The following is a 27,005-nucleotide window of genomic DNA, read 5'->3' as shown; positions in this document are numbered from 1 at the left end:
GTACACACCTTCTCCTCAATACAATGTTGCTTGGATCTACAGTACACACCTTCTCCTCAATACAATGTTGCTTGGATCTACAGTACACACCTTCTCCTCAATACAATGTTGCTTGGATCTACAGTACACACCTTTTCCTCAATACAATGTTACTTGGATCTACAGTACACACCTTCTCCTCAATACAATGTTACTTACAGTACACACCTTCTCCTCAATACAATGTTGCTTGGATCTATAGTACACACCTTTTCCTCAATACAATGTTGCTTGGATCTATAGTACACACCTTCTCCTCAATACAATGTTACTTGGATCTATAGTACACACCTTCTCCTCAATACAATATTACTTACAGTACACACCTTCTCCTCAATACAATGTTGCTTGGATCTATAGTACACACCTTCTCCTCAATACAATGTTACTTACAGTACACACCTTCTCCTCAATACAATGTTGCTTGGATCTACAGTACACACCTTCTCCTCAATACAATGTTGCTTGGATCTACAGTACACACCTTCTCCTCAATACAATGTTACTTACAGTACACACCTTCTCCTCAATACAATGTTGCTTGGATCTACAGTACACACCTCCTCAATACAATGTTGCTTGGATCTACAGTACACACCTTCTCCTCAATACAATGTTGCTTGGATCTACAGTACACACCTTCTCCTCAATACAATGTTGCTTGGATCTACAGTACACACCTTCTCCTCAATACAATGTTGCTTGGATCTACAGTACACACCTTTTCCTCAATACAATGTTACTTGGATCTACAGTACACACCTTCTCCTCAATACAATGTTGCTTGGATCTACAGTACACACCGGATCTACAGTACACACCTTTTCCTCAATACAATGTTACTTGGATCTACAGTACACACCTTCTCCTCAATACAATGTTGCTTGGATCTACAGTACACACCTTCTCCTCAATACAATGTTGCTTGGATCTACAGTACACACCTTTTCCTCAATACAATGTTACTTGGATCTACAGTACACACCTTCTCCTCAATACAATGTTGCTTGGATCTACAGTACACACCTTCTCCTCAATACAATGTTGCTTGGATCTACAGTACACACCTTTTCCTCAATACAATGTTACTTGGATCTACAGTACACACCTTCTCCTCAATACAATGTTGCTTGGATCTACAGTACACACCTCCTCATTCAATCTTTATTTTCATGACTATTTACATTGTAGATTGTCACATCAAAACTATGAATGAACACATGTGGAGTTATGTACTTAACAAAAAAAGGTGACATAACTGAAAATGTGGTTTATATTCTAGTTTCTTCAAACTAGCCACCCTTTGTTCTGATTACTTTTTCGCACACTCATGGCATTCTCTAAATGAGCTTTAAAGACGTAGTCACCTGAAATGATTTTCACAACACGGGTGTGGTTGAAGCTCATGGAGAGAATGCCAAGAGTGTGCATACAGACAAGGACTGCAGTCTACCTTGTCTGTATGCACATGTGTTATGTGAGCAAGTTTTAATGTCGTAAATGTGATGTTTTATGTATTTGTTTACTGTTTTTAATGTAACCTTGCTGCTGCCCTCTTGGCCAGGTCTCCCTTGGAAAAGAGATCTTTGATCTCAATGGGATTTTACCTGGTTAAATAAAGGCTAATAATAATAATAATAATAAAGCAGTAATCAGAGCAAAGGGTGGCTATTTTGAAGGAAGTAGAATATAAAACATGTTTTCAGTTATTTTTTTGTTAAGTACATAACTCCACATGTGTTCATTCATAGTTTTGATGTGACAATCTACAATGTAAATAGTCATGAAAATAAAGATTGAATGAGGAGAAGGTGTGTCCAGACTTTTGGACTGTACTGTAAGTTAGCATTTAAGCTAGCTAGGAAGTAAGTGAGAGTTTATCAAGGGGCAAATATCAATCACCATTTTACAATCATTTTCATTTAAAACAGCAACACTAACCGATAATAACATCAATGGTTACACCCCAAGTCCGCTCCAAAAGACATTTTTCTTAGTAATTATTCACAGAGGGTGTGCCATCATTAAAGATGGTCTTTATATCACATGTTTGGCTACAAAGCAGTCCTAGATATGTTCACACTGCAGGACAATTCCCATGATGTTGTCCTTGTGTGACATGTTCATGTAAATGTGAGTTGATTTCAAATCCCTCTTTAATTTGTGGATATAAATCAGACATGCATCGGATGAGACTCCAGTCTGAAGGTTCAGGTCACGTTTAGCCGACCTATACGTCATGGAAATGTGACAAAGGTCACAATCCTTCACCAAAACGGACAGAAGTGAAAGTAAATGTTGGACAAAGCAGCATTGTTGAAAATATAGGACTTAGGTCGAGGCAGATGGAGCAACAATTCTTACTCTTCTTTAATCTCCTAAGTGAAATGATAAATGTTGACTTTGGTTGGTCTTAAAATTGTCATAAATGTGCCAGGACTGACAGCAACACCAATCAGGGCGATGTTTAGTTCCGTCATGTTTTGTGCCTCGCTTAATGGACACACACAGAAGTGGCCTATTTCATTGGTGTTGTGAAGGACTACCGTATTTTTCGGACTATAAGTCGCAGTTTTTTTCATAGTTTGGCCGGGGGTGCGACTTATGTGTGAAATGATTAACACATTAGCGTAAAATATCAAATAATATTATTGATCTCATTCATGTAAGAGACTAGACGTATAAGATTTCATGGGATTTAGCGATTAGGAGTGACAGATTGTTTGGTAAACGTATAGCATGTTCTATATGTTATAGTTATTTGAATGACTCTTACCATAATATGTTACGTTAACATACCAGTTGGTTATTTATGCCTCATATAACGTACACTTATTCAGCCTGTTGTTCACTATTCTTTAGACATTTTAAATTGCCTTTCAAATGTCTATTCTTGCTGTTGGCTTTTATCAAATACATTTCCTCAAAAAATGCGACTTATACTCCAGTGCGACTTATATATGTTTTTTTTTCTTCTTTATTATGCATTTTCGGCAGGTGCGACTTATACTCCGAAAAATACAGTGCATACGATTGGGCATGAGAGCCTGCAATATGAGCGTTCTGCACAGTTTCACTGCTCACCGTGTTGTCCACCATAATTAGCTAGCTTGCTGTGCCTTTATTACCAAAAACTGAAATTATGTCACGGAGTTGTTTTAATATTGTTTTTTTTGTTTGTTTTTTACATCAAATTATGCTGACAATATTATTGAATAAAACGTTGTGAGGAAAATGCATGTGTTTACAAATTCAGCTTATAAAAAAATCATTGTATAAAACTTCAGTGCAAAATAAAAATAAAAATCAGTGCACACAAATTCCTTGCTTCAAAGGTCAACACACATTCACATGATTGCTAACTTGACACCTCATTGGCTGCTTTGTAGTCTGAATGTTAAAACACTGTACTGTATTTTAACAAACATATTGCCCACACAATTTTATCCAATCAAATAGTCAGCATAATTTGATGAAAAAAAAAATTCAGTTCACAAAATTCAAAAGCAAAAAATTCAATTAATTAAATTGTGTGTGAAAAAAAGAACTGGTAATAAGACAAATGAACCTGCACTTTCTGAAATGAATGCTCATTATTACGGTTTATAAAAAGGACAGAGGGCTGAAGTTCAAGATTAAAACCCTCTTTTATCATTTAAATAAAGCATCTTTTCCTGGGACCATCAGCTCATAAGACAAATATTGACTATGTTGATACCAAGAGAGATTATTTTATAATGAACTTAACTGTCCTGCTCTGGAAGATTAATGCAAGTTATTTGTGGCAGCAAGCCTAAAATGCAAGCTTAAATGAAGCATGCAGGAAAGATGGTGAAACCGGACAGTGTGTGTGTGCAGGGCTGCGTGCTAAAGCAAAGCAGTCACTGAAAGGTCAACACGGGGATGCGAGCGACTCACCAGGGGGTTCCTGAAGAATTCATATTTGGCATAGTTCTTCCTGAAGAGGAATTTGCTGTCGCTGCTCATGGAGGCTTGAACCTGAACCACCAGCTCGTGGTCCTCCAGGCATCTCTCTGCACACACACACACACACACACACACACACACACACACACACACACACACACACACACACACACACACACACACACACACACACACACACACACACACACACACACACACACACACACACACACACACACACACACACACACACACACACACACACACACACACACACACACACACACACACACACACACACACACACACACACACACACACACACACACACACACACACACACACACACACACACACACACACACACACACACACACACACACACACACACACACACACACACACACACACACACACACACACACACACACACACACACACACACACACACACACACACACACACACACACACACACACACACACACACACACACACACACACACACACACACACACACACACACACACACACACACACACACACACACACACACACACACACACACACACACACACACACACACACACACACACACACACACACACACACACACACACACACACACACACACACACACACACACACACACACACACACACACACACACACACACACACACACACACACACACACACACACACACACACACACACACACACACACACACACACACACACACACACACACACACACACACACACACACACACACACACACACACACACACACACACACACACACACACACACACACACACACACACACACACACACACACACACACACACACACACACACACGGACAGTGTGAGTCACCCTCTTATCTTTGCATCACTTTCAAAGCAAAAGCATTAAACCAAAATGTGTTGACTGTGATTTATGACTTTGGAGAAGTTGGCTGCCTCTCATTTCCTATTTAGATCAATCCAAACTCATTATTGGGCAAGTAATATTTGACCATTCTTAATTGCCATACAAGTGTTAACAGAAGTCAAGCAGTCTAATATTCATAGACTACAAACAACTGAAAGTCAGGATATTGACATATTATCCTGAGATGTCTTTGTGTTTGCTTGTTTTATTTAACTGTGTAACTCTGACAAGACACTGCAGAGGATGCTGGTTCTGGCTAGCTAGCAGCTATTACTCACATGGCATCCTCAGCTTGACTCTGTGCTGAAGAGAATAAACATATGGCACTCAAATGCACAATAAGCAGTCACAGAAGATCCAAACTAAGCCCTTGGTACACAACAGGCTGCTGGGAAACACAAATGCACAGGCAATGACAAGAGAAGTAAGGCTTTAGCTGCCATACAAGCTGGTGAGTTGATTGCCAAGATACCTGTGGCTGCAGGGCCATCACATCATAGGATTTTCTTTCAACAAATCTGTGTTATTAATAAACATCATTTTTATATTACCGTATTTTCCGGACTATAAGTCGCAGTCTTTTTCATAGTTTGGCCGGGGGTGCGACTTATACTCAGGAGCGACTTATGTGTGAAATGATTAACACATTAGCGTAAAATATCCAATAATATTATTGATGTCATTCACGTAAGAGACTAGACGTATAAGATTTCATGGGATTTAGCGATTAGGAGTGACAGATTGTTTGGTAAACGTATAGCATGTTCTTTATGTTATAGTTATTTGAATGACTCTTACCATAATATGTTACGTTAACATACCAGTTGGTTATTTATGCCTCATATAACGTACACTTATTCAGCCTGTTGTTCACTATTCTTTACACATTTTAAATTGCCTTTCAAATGTCTATTCTTGCTGTTGGCTTTTATCAAATACATTTCCCCAAAAAATGCGACTAATACTCCAGTGCGACTTATATATGTTTTTTTCCTTCTTTATTATGCATTTTCGGCCGGTGCAACTTATACTCCGGAGTGACTTATACTCCGAAAAATACGGTATATCGTTTTGCTATATTTACATTTGTTGCTGATTATTGTACAATGTACTTTGACAATTTTTTCAAGTGTCTCAAGATTTTGTGACTTTTTTTAATTAAAAGGACGAGCAACAAATGTAGCATCTTGTTCTGCTGTTATTATAGACTGTCCACCACAAAAAGCCAGCATGACATCACACTTGCTTGGCGCTGCTGTTCCAGTTGGTCTTTCTCTCCTTAAAAGCTCCCACTGTCCTCTTAATATTTGCACATTTTGTTGATGGCTGTCTGCGGAGATATCTGGGATATATTAAAGTTACGTCCACATGGCAGACATGCTGACTACGCTCCAGACAATGGCGCACATCATGTTCACGTCATCCCAACAAAGTCCTTTTTCGCCGGATACATTTTCGGTGCATTATTAGGGGGAATATTGTTGGTATTTGGCCGGTTGTTAGTGTAACATTGGCAATAAAAGTTAAAAATAGCGTCAGACTTTCGACTTCTTCCGGAGATTATAATACATTATATTACTTTCATTAGTTTTTAGGTAAAAAAAACCTTATGTTTAAGGTGTGACGACATCAATTTTGCTGTGGTGGTGCACCACTATCAGTTACATTAAGGCAGGGGTGCCCATTACGTCGATTGCGAGCTAGTAGTCGATTGTGGAGGGTGTGTCATTCCATCCCCAGTCAGGCATTAAAAAAATTGTCCTAAAGACTGGCTATCATCAATGTCCACCATGACGTGACTTTGGTCACTAGATTGACATTCACAGCACCCGGGAATCTCGTGAGATGACGCTGCAGGCTGCTAGCTCAGTGTGAAGACAAAAATGACCGACAGGAAGGCGAGAAACACTTTTTATTTCAACAGAATCTCGTGACGTACCTGCCGTCAAAACTCTAAAGACTGACCGCACAGTTCCTGTCTTTACAATAAAAGCGTTGCTCCATCCTCCCTGCGCTAACAAAATAAAAGTCTCAGAAAGCTAGCACACACAAGCTAGCACGCTATGCAGTTTGCCGCCAATGTGTTTCTTGTAAAGTGTATAAAAAGGAGTATGGAAGCTGGACACTTTCATGTGGTATTGGACAGAAAGGAGGACTTTTTTTCTCCTCCATTTGAAAATGTGGATGTTCTCATCACAACTGTCTAATTCCAATCAATGCAAGTCATCACAATCACACCAACTTATATTCTTGTCTTCATGGAAGAAAGGAATCTATATGTTATGGTTTCAGTTTATTTCGAACATGCATACAATTACAACACGATGCATGTACTAAACATGCTTTTGTTTTTATTAAACACCTTTAACGTGTTAACAGAAAACGTCTGAATTAATAAATATATATAAGTTATAATGAAATTAAATATATATATATATATATATATATATATATATATATATATATATATATATATATATATATATATATATATATATACACATACACACACACACACGCTAGGGTTGTACAGTATTAGTATAGTACCACGATACTAATGAATCATAAGTCATCTGAACAAGTTGATTAATAATCCATTTTCTACCGCTTGTCCTTAATTAATGTAGACACAATAATAGGTATATAAATGATACAATATGTTACCGCATACGTCGTCAGACTAATTAGGAGTCTTTGTTTGTTTACTTACTACTAAAAGACAAGTTGTCTAGTATGTTTACTATTTTATTTAAGGACAAACTTGCAATAATAAACATATGTTTAATGTACCCTAAGATTTTTTGTTCAAATAAAGCCAATAATGACATTTTTGTGCTCCCCTTAATTTATAAAAAAGTATCAAAAAGTACAGAAGAGTATCGGAATACATTTTATATATATATATATATATATTTATTATATACACACACACAGTATATATATACAGTATATGTGTGTGTGTGTGTGTGTGTGAAGATGAGGTATATCACCTGGACTTGGTCATTTGAAACTTATGTGTGGTTGAAAGTTAAAGCTAGCATGGTACATAGTGTACACCGCTAGTAAGATCGCTCACATCTACCACAATATTGTCATTCCACAATGATATAATAGGAGCAAAAAGACTAAGTGTAGTGAAAAGAAAAGAAGCACTGTGAGGCACGGAGGAAAACATAGGTGGAGGGGAGGGAAGAAGTGGCAAAAGATGGCGAGGGGGAAGGAAGGAAGGCATGAGCGAGGGGTGGCGGCGGAGTGGGCATTGCAGGAAGATGATGTCATCTATTTAGGCTGATTGCCCAGAGCAGAGGAGCCATAAGCAAAGTGCAGCAAGCCCGCAGACATTAAGAGCTCATGCAGGCCTAACGTGATCACTGTGGTACACACGAGTGTGTGTATGTGTGTACATACGATGTGAAGCAAATAGGAAATTGAGACTGACACCATGTACACAAGCAGAAATTGAACATCATTTTTCTTTCTACCCGCAGTCTTATTTTCAAAATGCTGCATGCTAAAAAAGAACGTGGCTGAAATGCATGGGCGGAAATGTTTGACCTCTCTTTGTGCGTGTGTGTGCGTGTGTGTGTGTGTGTGCACAAGCGGGGGGAATTTCCAATGGCGGTTAAGTAAAGAGTGATTGGCCGGCCGCGCTAGGGGCTCGTCCGACAGCGATCCAGGATTGGTTCCTTGCGACTGTGGTATGACGCTTGAGTCCAGGCCCTCTCCACATGCACACCCCCGCCTCTCCTTCCTCCCGTTCCTCTTTTTTCCCCTCCCTCTCCCGTCGGCTCACCTCACATTCCATCTCTCCAGTGCCCTTTTTTTTTCTCCAGCAAACGCAGATGAGGCAGCAAAGCACAAAGCCATCCTTTGACTCTAAAAATACAACTGTGGGAGTGGGAAAGCCTCACGGTGGACAAAGACAGGGCCATAAAAAGGAGCTAAGTAAAGCTTCAAAAGGGTACGCTGCAAAAGTAAATGCCCTTTTTAGATATGTTTGGAGCGTGTTATTGGGGGAGGGAACAAGCGTGCGTGCCGGGAGGCGAAGGAGGCCTAATCCTGCTAGCGCGACTAGCTCCTGGAGATGTGTAGAAGGGGCACACACACATGTGCATTACACGGTGTTTGCTCTTGTCATGGCTCAAATGACATTAAAACTAAGTAAGATGTACTCATAAGCTCATTGTGCTGTGAATGTCTGATGCACTAGCTTACCAAGGCCAAGGATGGGGTGGTGCTCCACCAGTGTCCAGGCGTTGTCGTCCACACAGTGGCTCTTGTAGACCAGGAGCTGGCACACGTCTCTGGCCGTCATGTCTGCCGGGATCTCCACAACTTTACCGGCCCCATCCTCGCTCCACACCTTCACAATCTGCAAAAGACACATGGCTAAGGTCACGTTGGCTGCAAAGGAGTCTCGCAACAGTAGGCCGGCGCGACGACGCGGCCCTAAGCCGCTTTTGAGGAAATCCAAAAGTAAGGAATACTTCATTTACCTCCATCGTCACATGCTTTGCCAAGTCCATCCTTTACAGTCCTGTTCACATCGCTCTTTAACAGGAGTTTCTTTAAAAAAAACAAAAACAAGGCAAAGTCCCGGAAACTGGCGCCCGCACACTGGGTTCAGCCCTTTTGTCCACCGCTCAACCAAACTCCCTCACAAGTACATCCCCGGATATTCATGTAAACTTGCTTGCGCACATTGCACGCCGACGTGTTTGCTGTCGCGCCGACACCGAGCGGGGAAAAAGTAGGAAAATTCACACTTGGAGCACATTTTGATTGTCCTTAAATATGCCACCGCTGGGAGCAGCAAGCGGGCACGCTTCAAAGCACCTCCCATTGTTGCGCCATTTTGAACCAGTTCAGCCAAGTGCCCAAAGCCACGTTCAAACTGGCTGCAATGTTGTGTTGCTGCACTGAGCAGCTGCTCCACACTCGCCGCGTGCAGCGCTAAACACAACACATGCAATAAATATGAGTGGCAGAGAGAAGGCGTTACATGTTTGCGTGTGCACGCGCTCGCACACCTACGTACTTCACATCCTGCGCCCAGAGCAGACCTTCCTGCTGGAAAACTGCCCGCTTCACACAAAGCAACTGTTGAAAACTGCACCGACACAAAAAGAGCTAACGGAGAAGACGCAGGACAGCCACGCTGGCCTAGAAATGGCACACAACACCAGAAGCACCATCACAGCGACGCTAGGAGAGCGAGGGGAAGAAGGAAAAAAAAACGTCACAGCGCTCGCTGCCCCTTCTGAAGCCAAAAGACTCCCTTCTCTCCTCCTACCCGCCCGCCTGCCTGCCTGCCACCCCTCCAATTAAAGTGATTTCATGACTTTTGTTGGAGAAAAGTTTGTGAAACATGGCCAGGCGAGGAAAATGGGAAGCAGTGAGGGGCTCAATTGCTGCACTTTAACACACACACACACACACACACACACACACACACACACACACACACACACTCGCTGCTGGCTCACGCCATCGGGAAAAGAAGGAAAGGCATGCAAAGTCTCTTACCTCCACAGCCTGAAAGAGGCAACAGTCTGGAGAGCAGGATGGCATTTTCACACTGAGACGCTCTCCAGTGACACGGGGGAGAGAGAGAGAGAGAGAGAGAGAGAGAGAGAGAGCGAGAGAGAGAGGAGAGGGAGGGGCTGACTGGCGAGGAGAAGACAAGCGAGGTAAGAGCGAAGGAAGGAAGGAAGGAAGGAAGGGGGAGGAAGTGACAGAGCACAGACTGAAAAGAAAGGCCTGCTTAGCTGGACTAGCCTACTGGATTAACCCAGTGTGGGATCTTTAACATGTCAGCACCCTTTCAGGACAAAAAGAAGAAAATTGATACATTTGACCTTTAGATGTACTCTCATCTACCAACCCTCTTGTGGCTGTCTTCCTGACATGTAGGCTACCTTCACATTTCTTTGTCAAATTCCATCTTTTTAGGGGTAAAAAATATGATGTCTAATGTGAATGCAATCCCACATGCATGCGGACATGACGACTGCAGTTTTTCTGGAAGTAAACATGGCGTCAAGTCCAGTCGGTCTCAGTACTGGAGCATTTGTGGCTATTTCAAGAGTTTTGTGCAATCAAAGTCCACAATTCCACTTACTGCGCGTAGAAGAAAGTACTTCACTTGTGAGTGTTGGAACATTCACTTGAGTTACTAAAACATTTTCTGCTCTGTCGTCAACTATCTATTTTCTAACCATCTATTTTGGCAAACAATTATGACGCTGATCACTTTTACATGAGGTTGTGGTCAGATGAATGCAGTAGCGTTGACATATGCTGCACTTCTGAGTTATAGCCACATATAAAAGAGGCCTGAGGCGGACACAAAAATGTTGGAGTTGCACTGTTCAATTCCATGCAGGTCACATGTGGGCAAACAAGGTCGTAATGTCATTTTGCAATTTTTAGTAGATCATTGACCTATATTATTATTATGTCAAATTCTATAACATGCATGCAAAGGGCCACACCCTCAGGTATTATACTTGCTTATCCCATGTTGTGGCATCCGTTTACAATGCGTCAGGTCCAAAATAGACCTCCTCACTGGCTACTAATGAATACAACTGTAATCATCCGCAGCAAAGTAGAGAGCCATTAACTTTGTGGCCCGCAGAGTGAACAAAGGCGGCAACAAGTAAGCTAGCTCGATGGTTAGCTAACTAGCAAGCTTGTTTTGGTGCTCCTGATGGTCTCCCTGTCCTTCAACTCAGCACTGGCACGTCTAGAGGGTGGCACCTACCACTTCCCTCAGAGGTGGAACAATTTGAAGCATACGAAGGTAGTAGGACAGCGCACAAGATCATATCCTGCAGGTGTGCTTCATCTAGTGATGTGCGGAGGCTTGGAGTAATGGAGGGGGCGTATGTGGTGGTGGAGTCGGAAATGAGCCTCGTTGCCTCGCCATACCACGGCACCACTTCGGGGATGCGGTTCAGATTTTAAAGGAGATTCGACAACACAAACTGCCGAAAATCCATTGAAAATGTAGGCTTTTGAGAGTTGTGGTCTGTTTGGAATCTGGATAGAAAATAAAAATGGTTGTTTTTTGTTAAATGCCAATTAAATAAAAGAATAACATTGTATAATAAATTTGACAACAAACTTAATCCTAGTCGTTTACCACTCCATGAGCAGTATGAATGTCGTTTACCACTCCATGAGCAGTATGAATAACAACATTTGAACAAAATATGCTACATTACTATTCTCTTGTAGTGTATTTCCTTTTATGCCACATGACATGGGTTCAATTCTCGGCAGCTTCATTTTTATTAGCACACACAATACACAACATTAAGCAAAAACATATGCAGGACAGGTTGAGAAGACCCTAAAGTCTTGTAAAGACACCTCCCCCAAAACATAACGTATATACATTCTCATCATAATTCACTTCAGACCAACTTGGCCTTCAGTCGTTTTGTAAAAGAATAAAATGTATTTGTAGATTGAAGAGCTGGTGGCAGTTTATTCCAAAGAGAGGCTCCTCTGTACTCCAGTGTTTACTTCTTAGTTGACGAGTAGATAAAAGTGTCTTGTTGAGTATGTACATCAGAAGTATATGTAGAAAAAAATTACAAACTGTTGGTAAGTCAATGAACAAATGTACATAAAAATAGATATACAATATATGTTAACATTGAATATTATCAAAACCCTGTCTTTTTTTTTTAAAGATGAGCTGAGTCTACTGGACAAAATTCATTATTCTCAAGAATCTCTTTAATAAGATTTAATAAAGATATGAATGACAAGTAGCATTCCAAATAATATTGCAATACATTCATTGAGGATATAGTATAATGTCAACATACAAAAACGATCAATAAAACAACAAACTACTCAAAATACCAATGGATTTCATCATCTTGCTACAGACAAGTTCAGTATGTTGTTTCCTAGTTAATTATTCATCAACAATAACTCCGAAAAATCTGATTTTAAACACCAAGCTAATTTTGATGCCATCAATAAATAATTTCACCTCTTATTTATTATAGGTTTTGTTTTTCATACTAAAAATCATAAAATCTGTTTTATTAATATTAAAGCACCACTCAAGAAGTTTCAGTGGACCGAAGCGGTCGTGTTTTGCCAGGAGAAGACCACCTTTCCCATGATGACTGGCGAATATAGCGTCATACTGACATGATGTAATGTTGCCACAAATATTAGGTCTCTCATAGCTATGCTGATGTCACTACCAAGAAATGATCTTGGATTGTGCTACAAACACGACACTACTACCAAGAATGGATGCAGGTCCCAAGCAAAGAAAGACTGGCGGGAGATTTTTTTTCGAAGAATTAGTAGCGAAACTATCAAGCTGCTGGCTATTTATTGCTACCGCGCAAATTTCCAACAGCTAGCATTAGCATTTTGTTCTGAGCACGGAAAGTCACTTACTAGTCCAACAAAAACAGAGCCGAGGCAGCATCGGTCTGAAACTCCTCGTCTTTGAGCTCACGCCAGCGAGTGAAATTTGGGGCAATGTTGATCCCAACTGTCCTTTAATCTGAGTAAGTTCCTTTTGTCTTTTTTTGTTTTGTCTCCTTAGACAAAACTTCTCATTTCTTTGGTTGTTTTGGAGCTTCGGCCATGATGGCAGTAATTGCACGTAGGCGTTCTTGTTTGCTTTGACATCCGTCTTTTTAACGAAAGGGGATGGGGGAGTGACCTATGCCGTAAAGCGAGTCAGCACATTTGTCTTTTTTTTTGTGGCACCCTCCTCAAAATTGCTTAGTGCCAGTGAAAGTGATACAGACCCCTCGGGCCATGATAGAGGTGTCATTCAACTCATTTGAAGTCCTCAAAGTTATGAAAATATTTGAAGAAGGTTGAAAAGTTACTTAGTGTTGCTTTAAGTGACAATTTATTCTTTTTAAACCATACAGACATATTTGATAGTTCTTGTCAAGATTAGAATGGAATACTAAAAGACAAGTATTATTTAATGTCATTTGGCTACAGCTGAACCTGGGGTAGATTTAGGCGAACATTCATTCAATTCTGTTTACATCTATTTTTATTGATAACTCATTAAATAACGAGGGAGGTGATATTTTGACGCAAAGCCAAATATTTTAAATGCAAATTTCCCAAGGCTGAAATCTAGGAGCTGCTACCTGTCACACTATTCAGCTCACATTCTACAGAGCTCATTAGCCAATCACTGTATGCAGAGTTTTACTCCTTCCCTCCCACTTATATACTCTTCACAGCTGGGTTCCAAATATTGAGCAACATGGGTAAGATGTGGGGTAAAGCAACAGCGGTTCCACGGGCTTGGCGAGGGGTGGGTGCCTGGCCTGAGGACAGAGAAGGAGGCAGGCAGGGGGAAGAAAAGAGGAATGCAATACTGAGTCATAATCAGGCTCATGTGAAGCGTGCGGGCCAACACAGCTGGCCCCTAATACACTTTGCATGAGAACCCGACCCAAACTACGGAAAGTGAATGTAAAGTAGGAAGAACCGCTGCAGGTTTGCAGCAGTCTGCTAGCATGTTTGTGTGTGGAGGACTAGATCCTGGATGTATCCAACAACACAAACACTCTAATGTCAGTGACCTGTGTCCCTAGTCGCTGTAAAACTCAAAATGTTTTTCAAAGAAACACTTTGATACCTTGGTAAAAAAAAATAAAAAATGAACTAGCAAGCCTGGAGTCCAGCCAACGTTCCCTCTAAGGTGCGCGCCTGCGCAATTGCGCACCGCTCACGCGTCCTCAGCGCACTGCAAATTAATGCCGCGCAGGAAATCAAAAATCCCATCTGAACTTTAAACAAAATAAACATATTACAATTTATTCTGTATGATTTTGCAATGCAACTCTGTGAGTGACAGGTGACAACAAGAGTGGCCCCAATGAATAAAACAATCTTTGTCAACACAGTTCAATTATCGTCTGTCGAGACACTTTACGGACAGGAATTCCATCAATCACTTTATTGAGCAAAACTGTTTGTAACCACACCAAAAACATGAACTGGTCATTTTCTGCCATACAAACCAGGCTTAAACCAACTTTGTCATCCGTCATATCAACAGAAGCCGCTCGCTCGCTCACTCACCTGCACCAACACACGCACTCATGGCACTTAGCCAGTGCTGCGTTTATGGCCACAAAAAAAGTGGGACAACCCCAACGCCACACAATGTGTAAATGCCAGGTTGTAACACTCTGACTCCACAATCAGATGTGTGCTTATTTTACTGCCCTTTATTAAGAATGTTAATCTAAGGATATTATTCATGAAATATTGTCACTAGATTTCATAAATGCTAATAAAAAGATGTTACAAGAACTAAATGTAATCTCTGAAAGGGGTAACATTTCTTTTAAAGGCAGGACCCGCAGCCAGACATACAATACAAGCACATAGGTCAGGAAAAACATGTTTTTTTGTTATTGTCATTGTAAGGGGGCAAAATCACTTATATCAGAAAATGATTTGAATAAAACATTTCAATTGTTATGATGTCAGGTTTGGGACAGGTGTGACGCTGGTGTGGCCACAGTGTGCACGTCTGATGACGCTCACATGTGCTCCACTGAATGCTCAGGGAGTTTGTGCGTTTGCTCACACACATGAAAAATTAGAGGGAACATTGAGTCCAGCCAACTATAGATTTTTTTTATTACAGTTTATTGTTTACAGTGAATATGATTACCTAGCATGATGTTGCTGTTAATATGTGTTAGCACTATGCTAATGTTGATAATAGAGGTGGGAAATGATGAATTCTCTGATGCATCACGATTAGAACATGGACAAATGTCCAAATATTGATTATATGTTAAAGAGGTCATATGATTTTTTTTTATACATTTTAAACTATTTATTATTGTGATGTCAATAACATGTTGTAGTGGTGGTTTGTTTAGTGAAAAGTAGTAGTATTATTGATGACCCAAGTAAAATAAAAAACTTAATTGATAACTGCACTCTGATAAACTCACAGACTGAAATGCTAACATGCAAAGAAAGGACATGTATACTTGTATAAACACATTACTGTCTGTGCCTGTTCAACTTACAAGCTGTGCTCTCCTTCTTTTCCACACAAATACTTTGGACCAAGACAACTCATTGGCATTAACACACAAAATAGCATGTTCCCCTACAAAAGCACATTTCAATTGTCAACATTCCAGCATCATTTTTTTTTTAAACATGATGAGACTTATCTTAACAAATAGTTGAATATGGCACCTTTAAAATCCTTTGACCTGATGACATGAACTGGCCATGTTGTTCCCCTCCCCCACAGAGGAGCGTTATTGGCATAACGGGCTCGGAACATATTGGATTGAAGGGTCACGCACTGACACCTGCATGCATTCAAACAAAACAACACATTAGAACAGTATGTGCAGGGTCAGAGGTCATACTGAATAATCTGCACCAGGGTCAGGACTACTTGACCAAAAAGGTTTATGGGCCCCTAAACCTATCAGGCTATTTGTGCATGTGCACACAAACAAACACACAATCAAGTGGTTGTTCTAAACCAGAGCAGATCTCATCCACAATGACAATAAAAGCTGGGATTGTATAAGAAATCTCAATTCGCTTGCAGCCGGGGGAGATGGAATCTTTTTATATAACCTATAAAGAGCAGCACAATGATGGATGTTCTCCTCCCTGCATAGCATTAAAACATCTATGAAGGTATTAGAAATATTCAGTCAGCTGCTCTCCTCTTTATTTCCAAATGTATTGAAAATGGACAAAAGTATCTAAAAAGTTGTAAAATACCACCATTGAGTGGCTTCATTCAGGTGTACATTTATACAAAAGGCGCATTGATTTTTTTTCCTACATTTAAAAGTCTACATAACATGTAATGATGGTTCCTTGGTCAAAATGTTGCATGGATGACCTTTTACACACCATCTTCAAGCCACTTTCTGACTGGTCTTATTTACGTGGCTGCACTTGGAACGTGTTTTATTCCCGCCATCTTTCTTGTACTTTAGCGCTTCCATAGCGAGTCTACTAACAGATACAAGTTAGAAGTGTACGCTACTTTCTATTATAAATTGCAACAGCGGAGGATGAAAGAAGATAGAGGAAAAACAAGAAATACAATAATGCAAATCGGTAACATTAGAAGAGAAAGTCAAACAGACGGACATTGAAAGAGTTAAATAAACCATATTTTGGGTGTAATAATAAATGAGAAAGTGAACTTAAAATGTCATCCAAAATGTACAACATTAAGTGGCAAGAAATATGTCAATAATGAATAAAGCAAAATATGTCAAATGGACTTCTTGATGTTTTGTTTTCACTCAAACTTAACATTTTGGTTTGTGTTTGCAAGTAACTTTGACATCTTGTGGTGTTATATTCAAGATTGTTGAATTTAGGATTATTCTACATTAAAAATACCAAGCAGGTTTTGTCTGATGTGTTTTTATTGGATCAAGGGTGATTTTTAGCTTGCTTAATTTCCAATTAATTTTGAGTTGGGCACATATAAATCAATTTCGCTTAGTAACCCAACTAATTTAATATGAGCTGTATTTGTTAAAAATTAGTCTGACAAATGTAAATCAATTTCGCTTAGTTATTGCAATAATTTCATTTTGGCTTTATTTGCTCAAAATTAGTTGGACTAACTAATTTTTATTGTATTGCGAGAATGTACTAATTTTGAGTTAGGGCAACATATACTGTATTTGTTGGATGGAAATCCTGCCCTCATTTTAATAGAGCTCATCCAATTAGTCATTTTTTTGAGTGTGTGAATGTTGTCTATCTGTGTTGGCCCTGCGATGAGGTGGCGTCTTGTCCAGGGTGTACCCTGCCTTCCGCCCGAGTGCAGCTGAGATAGGCTCCAGCACCCCCCGCGACCCCAAAAGGGACAAGCGGTAGAAAATGGATGGATGGATGTTCTGGTCCTAAAATAACTCCATATTCTCTACGTGTTACCAAATCTGAGGTATTGTGCAGAAAAGTACACTTAATCACATCAGTGTTTCCCATAAACTGCCAAGATACCTGTGGCGGTGGGGGCGTGGCTATGGGCGTGGTCACCATGACATCGAGTAATTTGCATAATTTACTACAATGATATGATTTTCTCTAAAAAGGCTCAAAAAATGTATACTTACTAATTAATAACAGTTTTGTTTTAAACGTCCATCCATTTTACAATATAATTACAATATTTTATGTACATATTTATATACATGTTTGAACAATAAGTTATTCACTGAAATATATTTATTAATTGTGGTTCTTACAAAAAATATATCTTATAAAATATAAAAGCTAAAATGTCTCTTAAAGCTCTGCCCCTTTAATTAGTGCATACTAAATCATTTAACTTTAGCCTACTACTACAAGCATATTATTTACCAGCAACATAAAGTGAAACAGAGGCAGAGGTGTCCTGCCACAGTCAGTAACAAATAAACAGAAAACAGTAGTGGTCAAATACAAATAAGGCAACAAGAGAAGTATCCTACACTTCTCTTTTGTAAAGTAAATCTCAACAGCCTATATGGGCATCTACATCTACTATATGATTTGCCTGAGAAGCTGGACAGGACAAAAATAAAAAATAAATAAATAAATAAAATTAAAAAAATTAAAATAAAAATTGGCGGACGTAATTCTTTCGTGGCGGGCCGCCACAAATAAATGAATGTGTGGGAAACACTGCACATAGCATGTTAGAAAATACACAATGAGTGATGACAAATACATTGGAGGCAGACACTTCACACAAAAGTCGTAATTTCTCCATAAAAGTTCATGAAGATTTTAGCAAAAAAAGAGGGTAATACGTTTGTTTTTTTGGTGGTTCCGTGTATTTTCTTATGTTTATTGCACCGCCGGGTGCGTGTTGGAGGGCCTGCTGGTCACTGCATGAATGTAGCAGGAGTGTGTGTCAAATACGGCAACAAAATGATTCTTTCACAAAATAAAAGCATGTTTTCTTGGAAGTTTATGAGCTGGAGTATGTTTACAACTATACTTAGACATTATTTTGTCAGAAAAGCTACCTTCAACGCGACAGCTATTGCATGCATACGAGCAGAGTCCTTGGTAGCAGTCATGGCGCCTCTGCTTTAGTCGGCCACACTCTTTATACACCACTCTTGTGTGACTGCTCACACTTATTACACATATTTGCTACAGGTTTACAAATAAACAGCAACAATTGAACATTTGGCAAAACAATATAAAAATATGTGCACAACCAGAATTAATCCGGCGCACTGTTGATTTTTGAGAAAATGAAAGGATTTTAAGTGCGTCCTAGTCCAAAAAATATGGACAATACCAGGCAATGACAATAAAACACTAGGCACTACTTTTTCTCTTTTGATCCTTTTCTTTGGCATAAAGACAAGCTGTAGTTGCCATTTTAGGCACAAAAAAGCAGTTAGCGACCTAAATGACACATTTAGCATTTTTCAGCTGAAGACTTAGTTGCTAGCAATCTCACCTGTATGATGATCTTTTTTCATGTAATGAATAAAGTTATTTTCTTCCCAGCCAGCATCACTCCCTTGTCTGGGTAGGGGGTGTTGCCACACCCTTCCTAATGTGAACATCGGCGACATAGCTCTCGGTCCGACGCCTTTCATGTCTGCCAGTAGTCGGGTTTCAAGGCTTATTAGCTCCACAAACTCAATTCTGCCTCCCCAGAGGGCCAACACAAAGCCTAAGTGAGTGTCTCACCTCCCCACGACCTGCCAATGACACCACACATACTTCTAGGAATCCTTTGTGTGCACCAGCTTTTACTTCATTACAAGTCATGCCATCAATGTCATTCAATACCAGAAAACACGGGTGAAATCTGCTGCTTGTAAAAAGTGACATGTGACCTGGGTCACTGTTCTGTCCAACAGGTCAGTATAGAGCTTTCAGACAGACACACAGAAGTCAGGGCTGGACAATTCATCCAAATTACATTTTAGTTTCTCACAATGATATTTCTAAAAACCAAACGATAATGGGCTGCGCAACTTGCATGCAAATTCCTGAGCTTGTAACTGCTAAACGGATGAGTGGAAACAAGACTAGGCCTACTAGAAGTTTGGGATCTCTATTGTTTGACACATGCTATGCTGCTATGCCCCATCAATAACCACTCAACTCAACAAAAAAGGCATTTCTGCATTGACGTAAACATACACGGAATCACAAAATTGGCCAATAAACACGTAATCCGCTGTTAAATGCAGAATATGAAGGACTTGCTGTCATTGTGAGGAGAAGTTTGGGAAAATAATGTTCAAGGAAAAACCTCCTAAACTAAACAATGTGGACACCATTGAAGCAGCAACTAAACCAGGAAGCTCAAGTAAGCAAGAACAATCCATACACATCTCATCTACTACTACTTGCTGTCAATGACATCATCAGCAAGAACAATCCATACACATCTCATCTACTACTACTACTTGCTGTCAATGACATCATCAGCAAGAACAGACCATACACATCTACTACTACTTGCTGTCAATGACATCATCGGTTAAGATCAATGCACAAACAGGACAGAAGTCGCACCTTGAGAGCGCTCTTATTTTCTTTTTAAAAAGCCTTAAGTTGTTTCTGCACATCAAGCTGAAAACAGCACACTTCCCCCCCTTCACAATAAAAGCGCTGTGCGCAACACCTGGCCTGACTGCGCTAACAAAAGAAAGGTTTCAAAAAAGTACTTTACACAAGCATAATGTACTTAAAGCACTTTTTGATATATTTACTAAAAAAATTATGCTTTGACTTAAAATATTGGTCAGAATTGTCCAAAGGTGTATTGCACCAATAAATTTAGATTTTTGTGATATGTTAAATTGGACACAAAAAGCACACATATGATTGTCAAAATAAGTGTAAAAGGTAAATAAATTAAAAAAAGCAATTTGAAAATATCTAAACTTAAAAAAAGGAATTTTATTGTTTTATTATATTGCTATTATTTTTTATGTTGATACTATTATACTGAATAATTGTGATTACCGTATTTTCCCCACTATAAGTTGTTACTTTATTCCCATGCTTTGAACCCTGCGGCTTATAAAAGGGTGCAACTGATTTATGGATTTTAGCTAACGGCCATAATGTTTTGTATTTAACTAATAGTGGTCATATAACACAGACAGAGACACTAAAAAGGTGTTTTATTGTTTGTGCAATGGCGCCATCTGTTGGATGAGTAAATTCACTGCAGGTTCTACGGGTTAAAATTGTACTTCCCGTTTTGTGGCTTGAACCGGAATGTGTAAGTCCTGTTTTGTCTACTATTCATCCATAACGTTTCTCCTCGAAAGGATTCTTAATCACTCCAAAGCAACGTTTGAAAGTTGAACAATATAACTAAAACAATTTGTACTTACTTAACCATTCCATGTGTGATGTCTGTGGGAGTGTTTTCATGCATAGTTGTATGTGCTATCGTAATGTAATCAAGCTAGCGTTGTTAGCGTTAGCTAATATGCTAACACATATACAAGTGACTGTGTTAATATTGACTTACAATGGCATTTTTTTGGTATTGTTTCAGTTTGGTAAATTCAGCAAAATGTCACCATAGACTTATTGAGTCTGTTTAACTGATTGAAGAGTTAGCTTCTGCAGCTAGTGGGTCACTTAAGCAGCCGTTTTACTGCTGTGTGACAGGCACCGTTTGGGAACAATTAATGTATGTTAATAAACATTTAAAAAATCTTTCATACCTGTATATATATATATATGTGGCTAATATGTACAATATTATATGTTGATCTAAAATTTGGTTGGTGTGGCTAAAATACTGATGGGCTATGGTAATTGTGTGCTCAATATCAATAATTCTTTTTTTGCCATAATCGTCAAGCCTTAACAAAGGGGACATACTGTATTTAACACTGGACTTCCTAGTCCTGCCCTGTGTCAAATAAATTGTCATTGTCCAAATAGTAGGATGCCAATACCTCTCTCCATCCATCCATTTTCTACCGCTTGTCCTTTTTGGGGTCGCGGGGGGTGCTGGAGCCTATCTCAGCTGCAATACCTCTCTGTCATGTGTAAAAGGTACAGGCAGCTAATTGCCTTATTAACTGTTAAGGCTTAGATTCAGCATTCTTTATGTTAAAGAGGCTTAAATGTAGAAGTGGGAATCTTTGGGCATGTCACAATTGGGTGACAATTGGATTCAGAAATGATTCTCGATTCAAACTAATTCTTGCAATATATTTGGCACACTAATCATATTAAAACCTTTTCAAAACAGGTTACGAAACCTCCTTTTGGTTGCTGATGTATGACGTATACAGCTTGCAGCATAGTAAACACGGAGATGGCCTAAAAACGTCTTTTTAAAAATGTATTCTTTAGAAAAACAAACTGGAATCAATAAAATCATGGTTCGGATGTGAATGGATTTTTTTGAACACCCCTACTTAAGTGTCATTATTTGTAATGTACATTTTAAACAATTCCTTGTGGTGATTTGGTCAAAATGTTGCTTTCCATCTTCAAGCCTCTCAGTCTAACCCTTGAAAAGTGGATGTTTTAGGGGCTGTCTTTTCGCCTCACACACACTGAAACTGCGTCAGCCATTTTTGTAGTGCTTGAGTCAGATAAGTTTCTCACAAAGTACCAAAAATATCACACAGTATTATATTCTACTTTTTATTAGAAACAGCGACAGATTTTAGCATCCATCCGGCCACAGGGAGCAAAGGGAATGTGAAAAACAAGAAAGAAAACCGAGCTTTGAAATGAAAGTGTGTTACTTCCAACACCTGTCAGAGCTGTAAGTATACATCTTATTATGTCTGTCTGTCTCTCTATTTGAAAAGACATACCTACAATTTAGGACTATTATTTTGATAGTTGACTAGTCATCGACTATCTTAACGATTAGTTGACTAATTGCATTATTAAGCGTACAAAAAATCAGTGGCTCTAATTTAGCCACCAACCACTAAATTCATCTTAAGATGTTTTAGGCATGTGTTTACTAACAAGGCAGCATGGTGGTACAGGGGTTAGTGCTGGAGCCTCACAATAAGAAGGACCAGGGTTCGATCCCGGGGCTCAGGGTCTTTCTGTGTGGAGCTTGAATGTTCTTCCCGGGGACTCCGGTGTCCTCCTAGCACCAAACTAAACACTAAACTGGCCCTAGTGTGTGAAGATGAATGTGTTGGCCCTACGATGACACTTGTCCAGGGTGTGCACCCCGCTTTCTGCCCCAATGCAGCTAGGATAGGCTCCAGCACCCCCGCGACCCCGAGAGGGACAAGCGGTAGAAAATGGATGGATGGGTTTATAATAAAGATAATTAATTCATTCCGATGTTACAAACCTAACTACTAAAATTGTGTCCACTTAAAAGCATGTTGACAGGCTAAGTGCTAAACAAACAAAGTATCATTTTCTATGTAAAGTCCAAATAACAGCAATAACAAACATTAAACACCAAAACATTTTCTATGTAAAGTCCAAATAACAGCAATAACAAACATTAAACACCAAAACATTTTCTATGTAAAGTCCAAATAACAGCAATAACAAACATTAAACACCAAAACATTTTCTATGTAAAGTCCAAATAACAGCAATAACAAACATTAAACACCAAAACATTTTCTATGTAAAGTCCAAATAACAGCAACAACAAACATTAAACACCAAAACATTTTCTATGTAAAGTCCAAATAACAGCAATAACAAACATTAAACACCAAAACATTTTCTATGTAAAGTCCAAATAACAGCAATAACAAACATTAAACACCAAAACATTTTCTATGTAAAGTCCAAATAACAGCAATAACAAACATTAAACACCAAAACATTTTCTATGTAAAGTCCAAATAACAGCAATAACAAACATTAAACAGCAAATCCATCCCACTTGCTGAAAAAGCAGCATCTAGCCATGATTAGGGCTGCAACTAACGATTAATTTGGTAATCGATTAATCTGTCGATTATTACTTCGATTAATCGATTAATACTCGGATAAAAGAGACAAACTACATTTCTATCCTTTCCAGTATTTTATTGGGGAAAAAAAACAGCATACTGGCACCATACTTATTTTGATTATTGTTTCTCAGCTGTTTGTACATGTTGCAGTTTATAAATAAAGGTTTATTTAAAAAATAAAAATAAAAAAGTTTTTAAAAAAAAAAAAAAAAAAAAAAAAAGCCTCTGCGCATGCGCATAGCATAGATCCAACGAATCGATGACTAAATTAATCGGCAACTATTTTTATAATCGATTTTAATCAATTAGTTGTTGCAGCCCTAGCCATGATGTGTTTGAAAAGCTGCACACTAGTATGTCATTATCTCCTGGCATTGTTATCAATATAATCATTCATGTATCACTGAATATTATTTACATTTGAGCAATCTAACAGATATTTGGCTGGGAGAGTGGCCGTGCCAGCAACCTGAGGGTTCCTGGTTCGATCCCCAGCTTTTACCAGCCTCGTCACATCCGTTGTGTCCTTGAGCAAGACACTTCACCCTTGCTCCTGATGGGTGGTGGTTAGGGCCATCAGTGTGTGAATGTGTGTGTGAATGTGGAAATAGTGTGTGTGAATGTGGAAATAGTGTGTGTGAATGTGTGTGTGAATGGGTTAATGTGGAAATAGTGTGTGTGAATGGGTTAATGTGGAAATTGTGTGTGTGAATGGGTGAACATGGAAATAGTGTGTGAATGTGCGTGTGAATGTGTGTGTGAATGTGGAAATAGTGTGTGTGAATGTGCGTGTGAATGTGTGTGTGACTGGGTGAATGTGGAAATACTGTGTGTGAATGGGTGCATGTGGAAATAGTGTGTGTGAATGGGTGAATGTGGAAATAGTGTGTGTGAATGGGTGAATGTGGAAATAGTGTTTGTGAATGGGTGAATGTAGAAATAGTGTGTGTGAATGTGGAAATGGTGTGTGTGAATGGGTGAATGTGGAAATAGTGTGTGTGAATGGGTGAATGTGGAAATAGTGTGAGAATGGGTGAATGTGGAAATAGTGTGTGTGAATGGGTGAATGTAGAAATAGTGTGTGTGAATGTGGAAATGGTGTGTGTGAATGGGTGAATGTGGAAATAGTGTTTGTGAATGGGTGAACGTGGAAATAGTGTTTGTGAATGGGTGAATGTGGAAATAGTGTGAGAATGGGTGAATGTGGAAATAGTTTGTGTGAATGTGGAAATAGTTTGTGTGAATGGGTGAATGTGGAAATAGTTTGTGTGAATGGGTGAATGTGGAAATAGTGTGTGTGAATGGGTGAATGTGGAAATAGTGTGAGAATGGGTGAATGTGGAAATAGTGTGTGTGAATGGGTGAATGTGGAAATAGTGTGTGTGAATGGGTGAATGTGGAAATAGTGTTTGTGAATGGGTGAATGTGGAAATAGTGTGTGTGAATGTGGAAATGGTGTGTGTGAATGGGTGAATGTGGAAATAGTGTTTGTGAATGGGTGAATGTGGAAATAGTGTGTGTGAATGGGTGAATGTGGAAATAGTGTGTGAATGTGGAAATAGTGTTTGTGAATGTGTGTGTGAATGGGTGAATGTGGAAATAGTGTGTGTGAATGGGTGATTGTGGAAATAGTGTCAAAGCGCTTTGAGTACCTTGAAGGTAGAAAAGCGCTATACAAGTATAACACATTTACCTTGTATTTATCGGCGTGTGCGCGAAGTTTGTTATTGGTCCTTTCTTCATTAACTACGCTGCTTTAAAAGTACTTAATCTGGCGGACTATGGCTCAAATAAAAGTAGTTAAGTTGGTGGACTGTGGCTCAAATAAAAGTAGTTAAGTTGGTGGACTGTGGCTCAAATAAAAGTAGTTAAGTTGGTGGACTGTGGCTCAAATAAAAGTAGTTAAGTTGGTGGACTGTGGCTCAAATAAAAGTAGTTAAGTTGGTGGACTGTGGCTTAAATAAAAGTAGTTAAGTTGGTGGACTGTGGCTCAAATAAAAGTAGTTAAGTTGGTGGACTGTGGCTTAAATAAAAGTAGTTAAGTTGGTGGACTGTGGCTCAAATAAAAGTAGTTAAGTTGGTGGACTGTGGCTCGAATAAAAGTAGTTAAGTTGGTGGACTGTGGCTCGAATAAAAGTAGTTAAGTTGGTGGACTGTGGCTCAAATAAAAGTAGTTAAGTTGGTGGACTGTGGCTCAAATAAAAGTAGTTAAGTTGGTGGACTGTGGCTCAAATAAAAGTAGTTAAGTTGGTGGACTGTGGCTCAAATAAAAGTAGTTAAGTTGGTGGACTGTGGCTCAAATAAAAGTAGTTAAGTTGGTGGACTGTGGCTCAAATAAAAGTAGTTAAGTTGGTGGACTGTGGCTTAAATAAAAGTAGTTAAGTTGGTGGACTGTGGCTCAAATAAAAGTAGTTAAGTTGGTGGACTGTGGCTCAAATAAAAGTAGTTAAGTTGGTGGACTGTGGCTCGAATAAAAGTAGTTAAGTTGGTGGACTGTGGCTCAAATAAAAGTAGTTAAGTTGGTGGACTGTGGCTCAAATAAAAGTAGTTAAGTTGGTGGACTGTGGCTCAAATAAAAGTAGTTAAGTTGGTGGACTGTGGCTCAAATAAAAGTAGTTAAGTTGGTGGACTGTGGCTCAAATAAAAGTAGTTAAGTTGGTGGACTGCGGCTCAAATAAAAGTAGTTAAGTTGGTGGACTGCGGCTCGAATAAAAGTAGTTAAGTTGGTGGACTGCGGCTCGAATAAAAGTAGTTAAGTTGGTGGACTGCGGCTCGAATAAAAGTAGTTAAGTTGGTGGACTGCGGCTCGAATAAAAGTAGTTAAGTTGGTGGACTGTGGCTCAAATAAAAGTAGTTAAGTTGGTGGACTGTGGCTCAAATAAAAGTAGTTAAGTTGGTGGACTGTGGCTCAAATAAAAGTAGTTAAATTGGTGGACTGTGGCTCAAATAAAAGTAGTTAAGTTGGTGGACTGTGGCTCAAATAAAAGTAGTTAAATTGGTGGACTGTGGCTCAAATAAAAGTAGTTAAGTTGGTGGACTGTGGCTCAAATAAAAGTAGTTAAGTTGGTGGACTGTGGCTCAAATAAAAGTAGTTAAGTTGTTGGACTGTGGCTCAAATAAAAGTAGTTAAATTGGTG

The 27,005-nt window shown here is 39.3% G+C and overlaps 1 protein-coding gene across 8 annotated transcripts in view; it reads right to left on the bottom strand.

Annotated features, from left to right (window-relative positions):
* LOC133636311 (growth factor receptor-bound protein 10-like) overlaps positions 1-27,005 on the bottom strand; it is a 148,773-nt gene that overhangs the window by 66,635 nt on the left and 55,133 nt on the right. For 4 of the 8 annotated variants that reach the window (XM_062030189.1, XM_062030184.1, XM_062030185.1 and 1 more), the window contains 2 exons: positions 9,116-9,272; positions 3,958-4,073 (listed from right to left, as the gene is read on the bottom strand). In XM_062030189.1, the coding sequence (XP_061886173.1) occupies positions 3,958-4,073; positions 9,116-9,272 (273 nt within the window). Of the gene's footprint in view, positions 1-3,957; positions 4,074-9,115; positions 9,273-9,396; positions 9,418-10,426; positions 10,487-15,963; positions 16,047-16,138; positions 16,258-27,005 lie in introns of those variants that run through there. The other 4 variants (XM_062030186.1, XM_062030187.1, XM_062030188.1 and 1 more) reach the window with 4 other exon arrangements.

The sequence above is a fragment of the Entelurus aequoreus genome, linkage group LG20 (genome assembly GCF_033978785.1).
Source record: "Entelurus aequoreus isolate RoL-2023_Sb linkage group LG20, RoL_Eaeq_v1.1, whole genome shotgun sequence".
Lineage (NCBI taxonomy): Eukaryota > Metazoa > Chordata > Actinopteri > Syngnathiformes > Syngnathidae > Entelurus > Entelurus aequoreus.
Note: the sequence above shows the minus strand (reverse complement) of the source record. Positions and strands in the feature narration are given on the sequence as shown.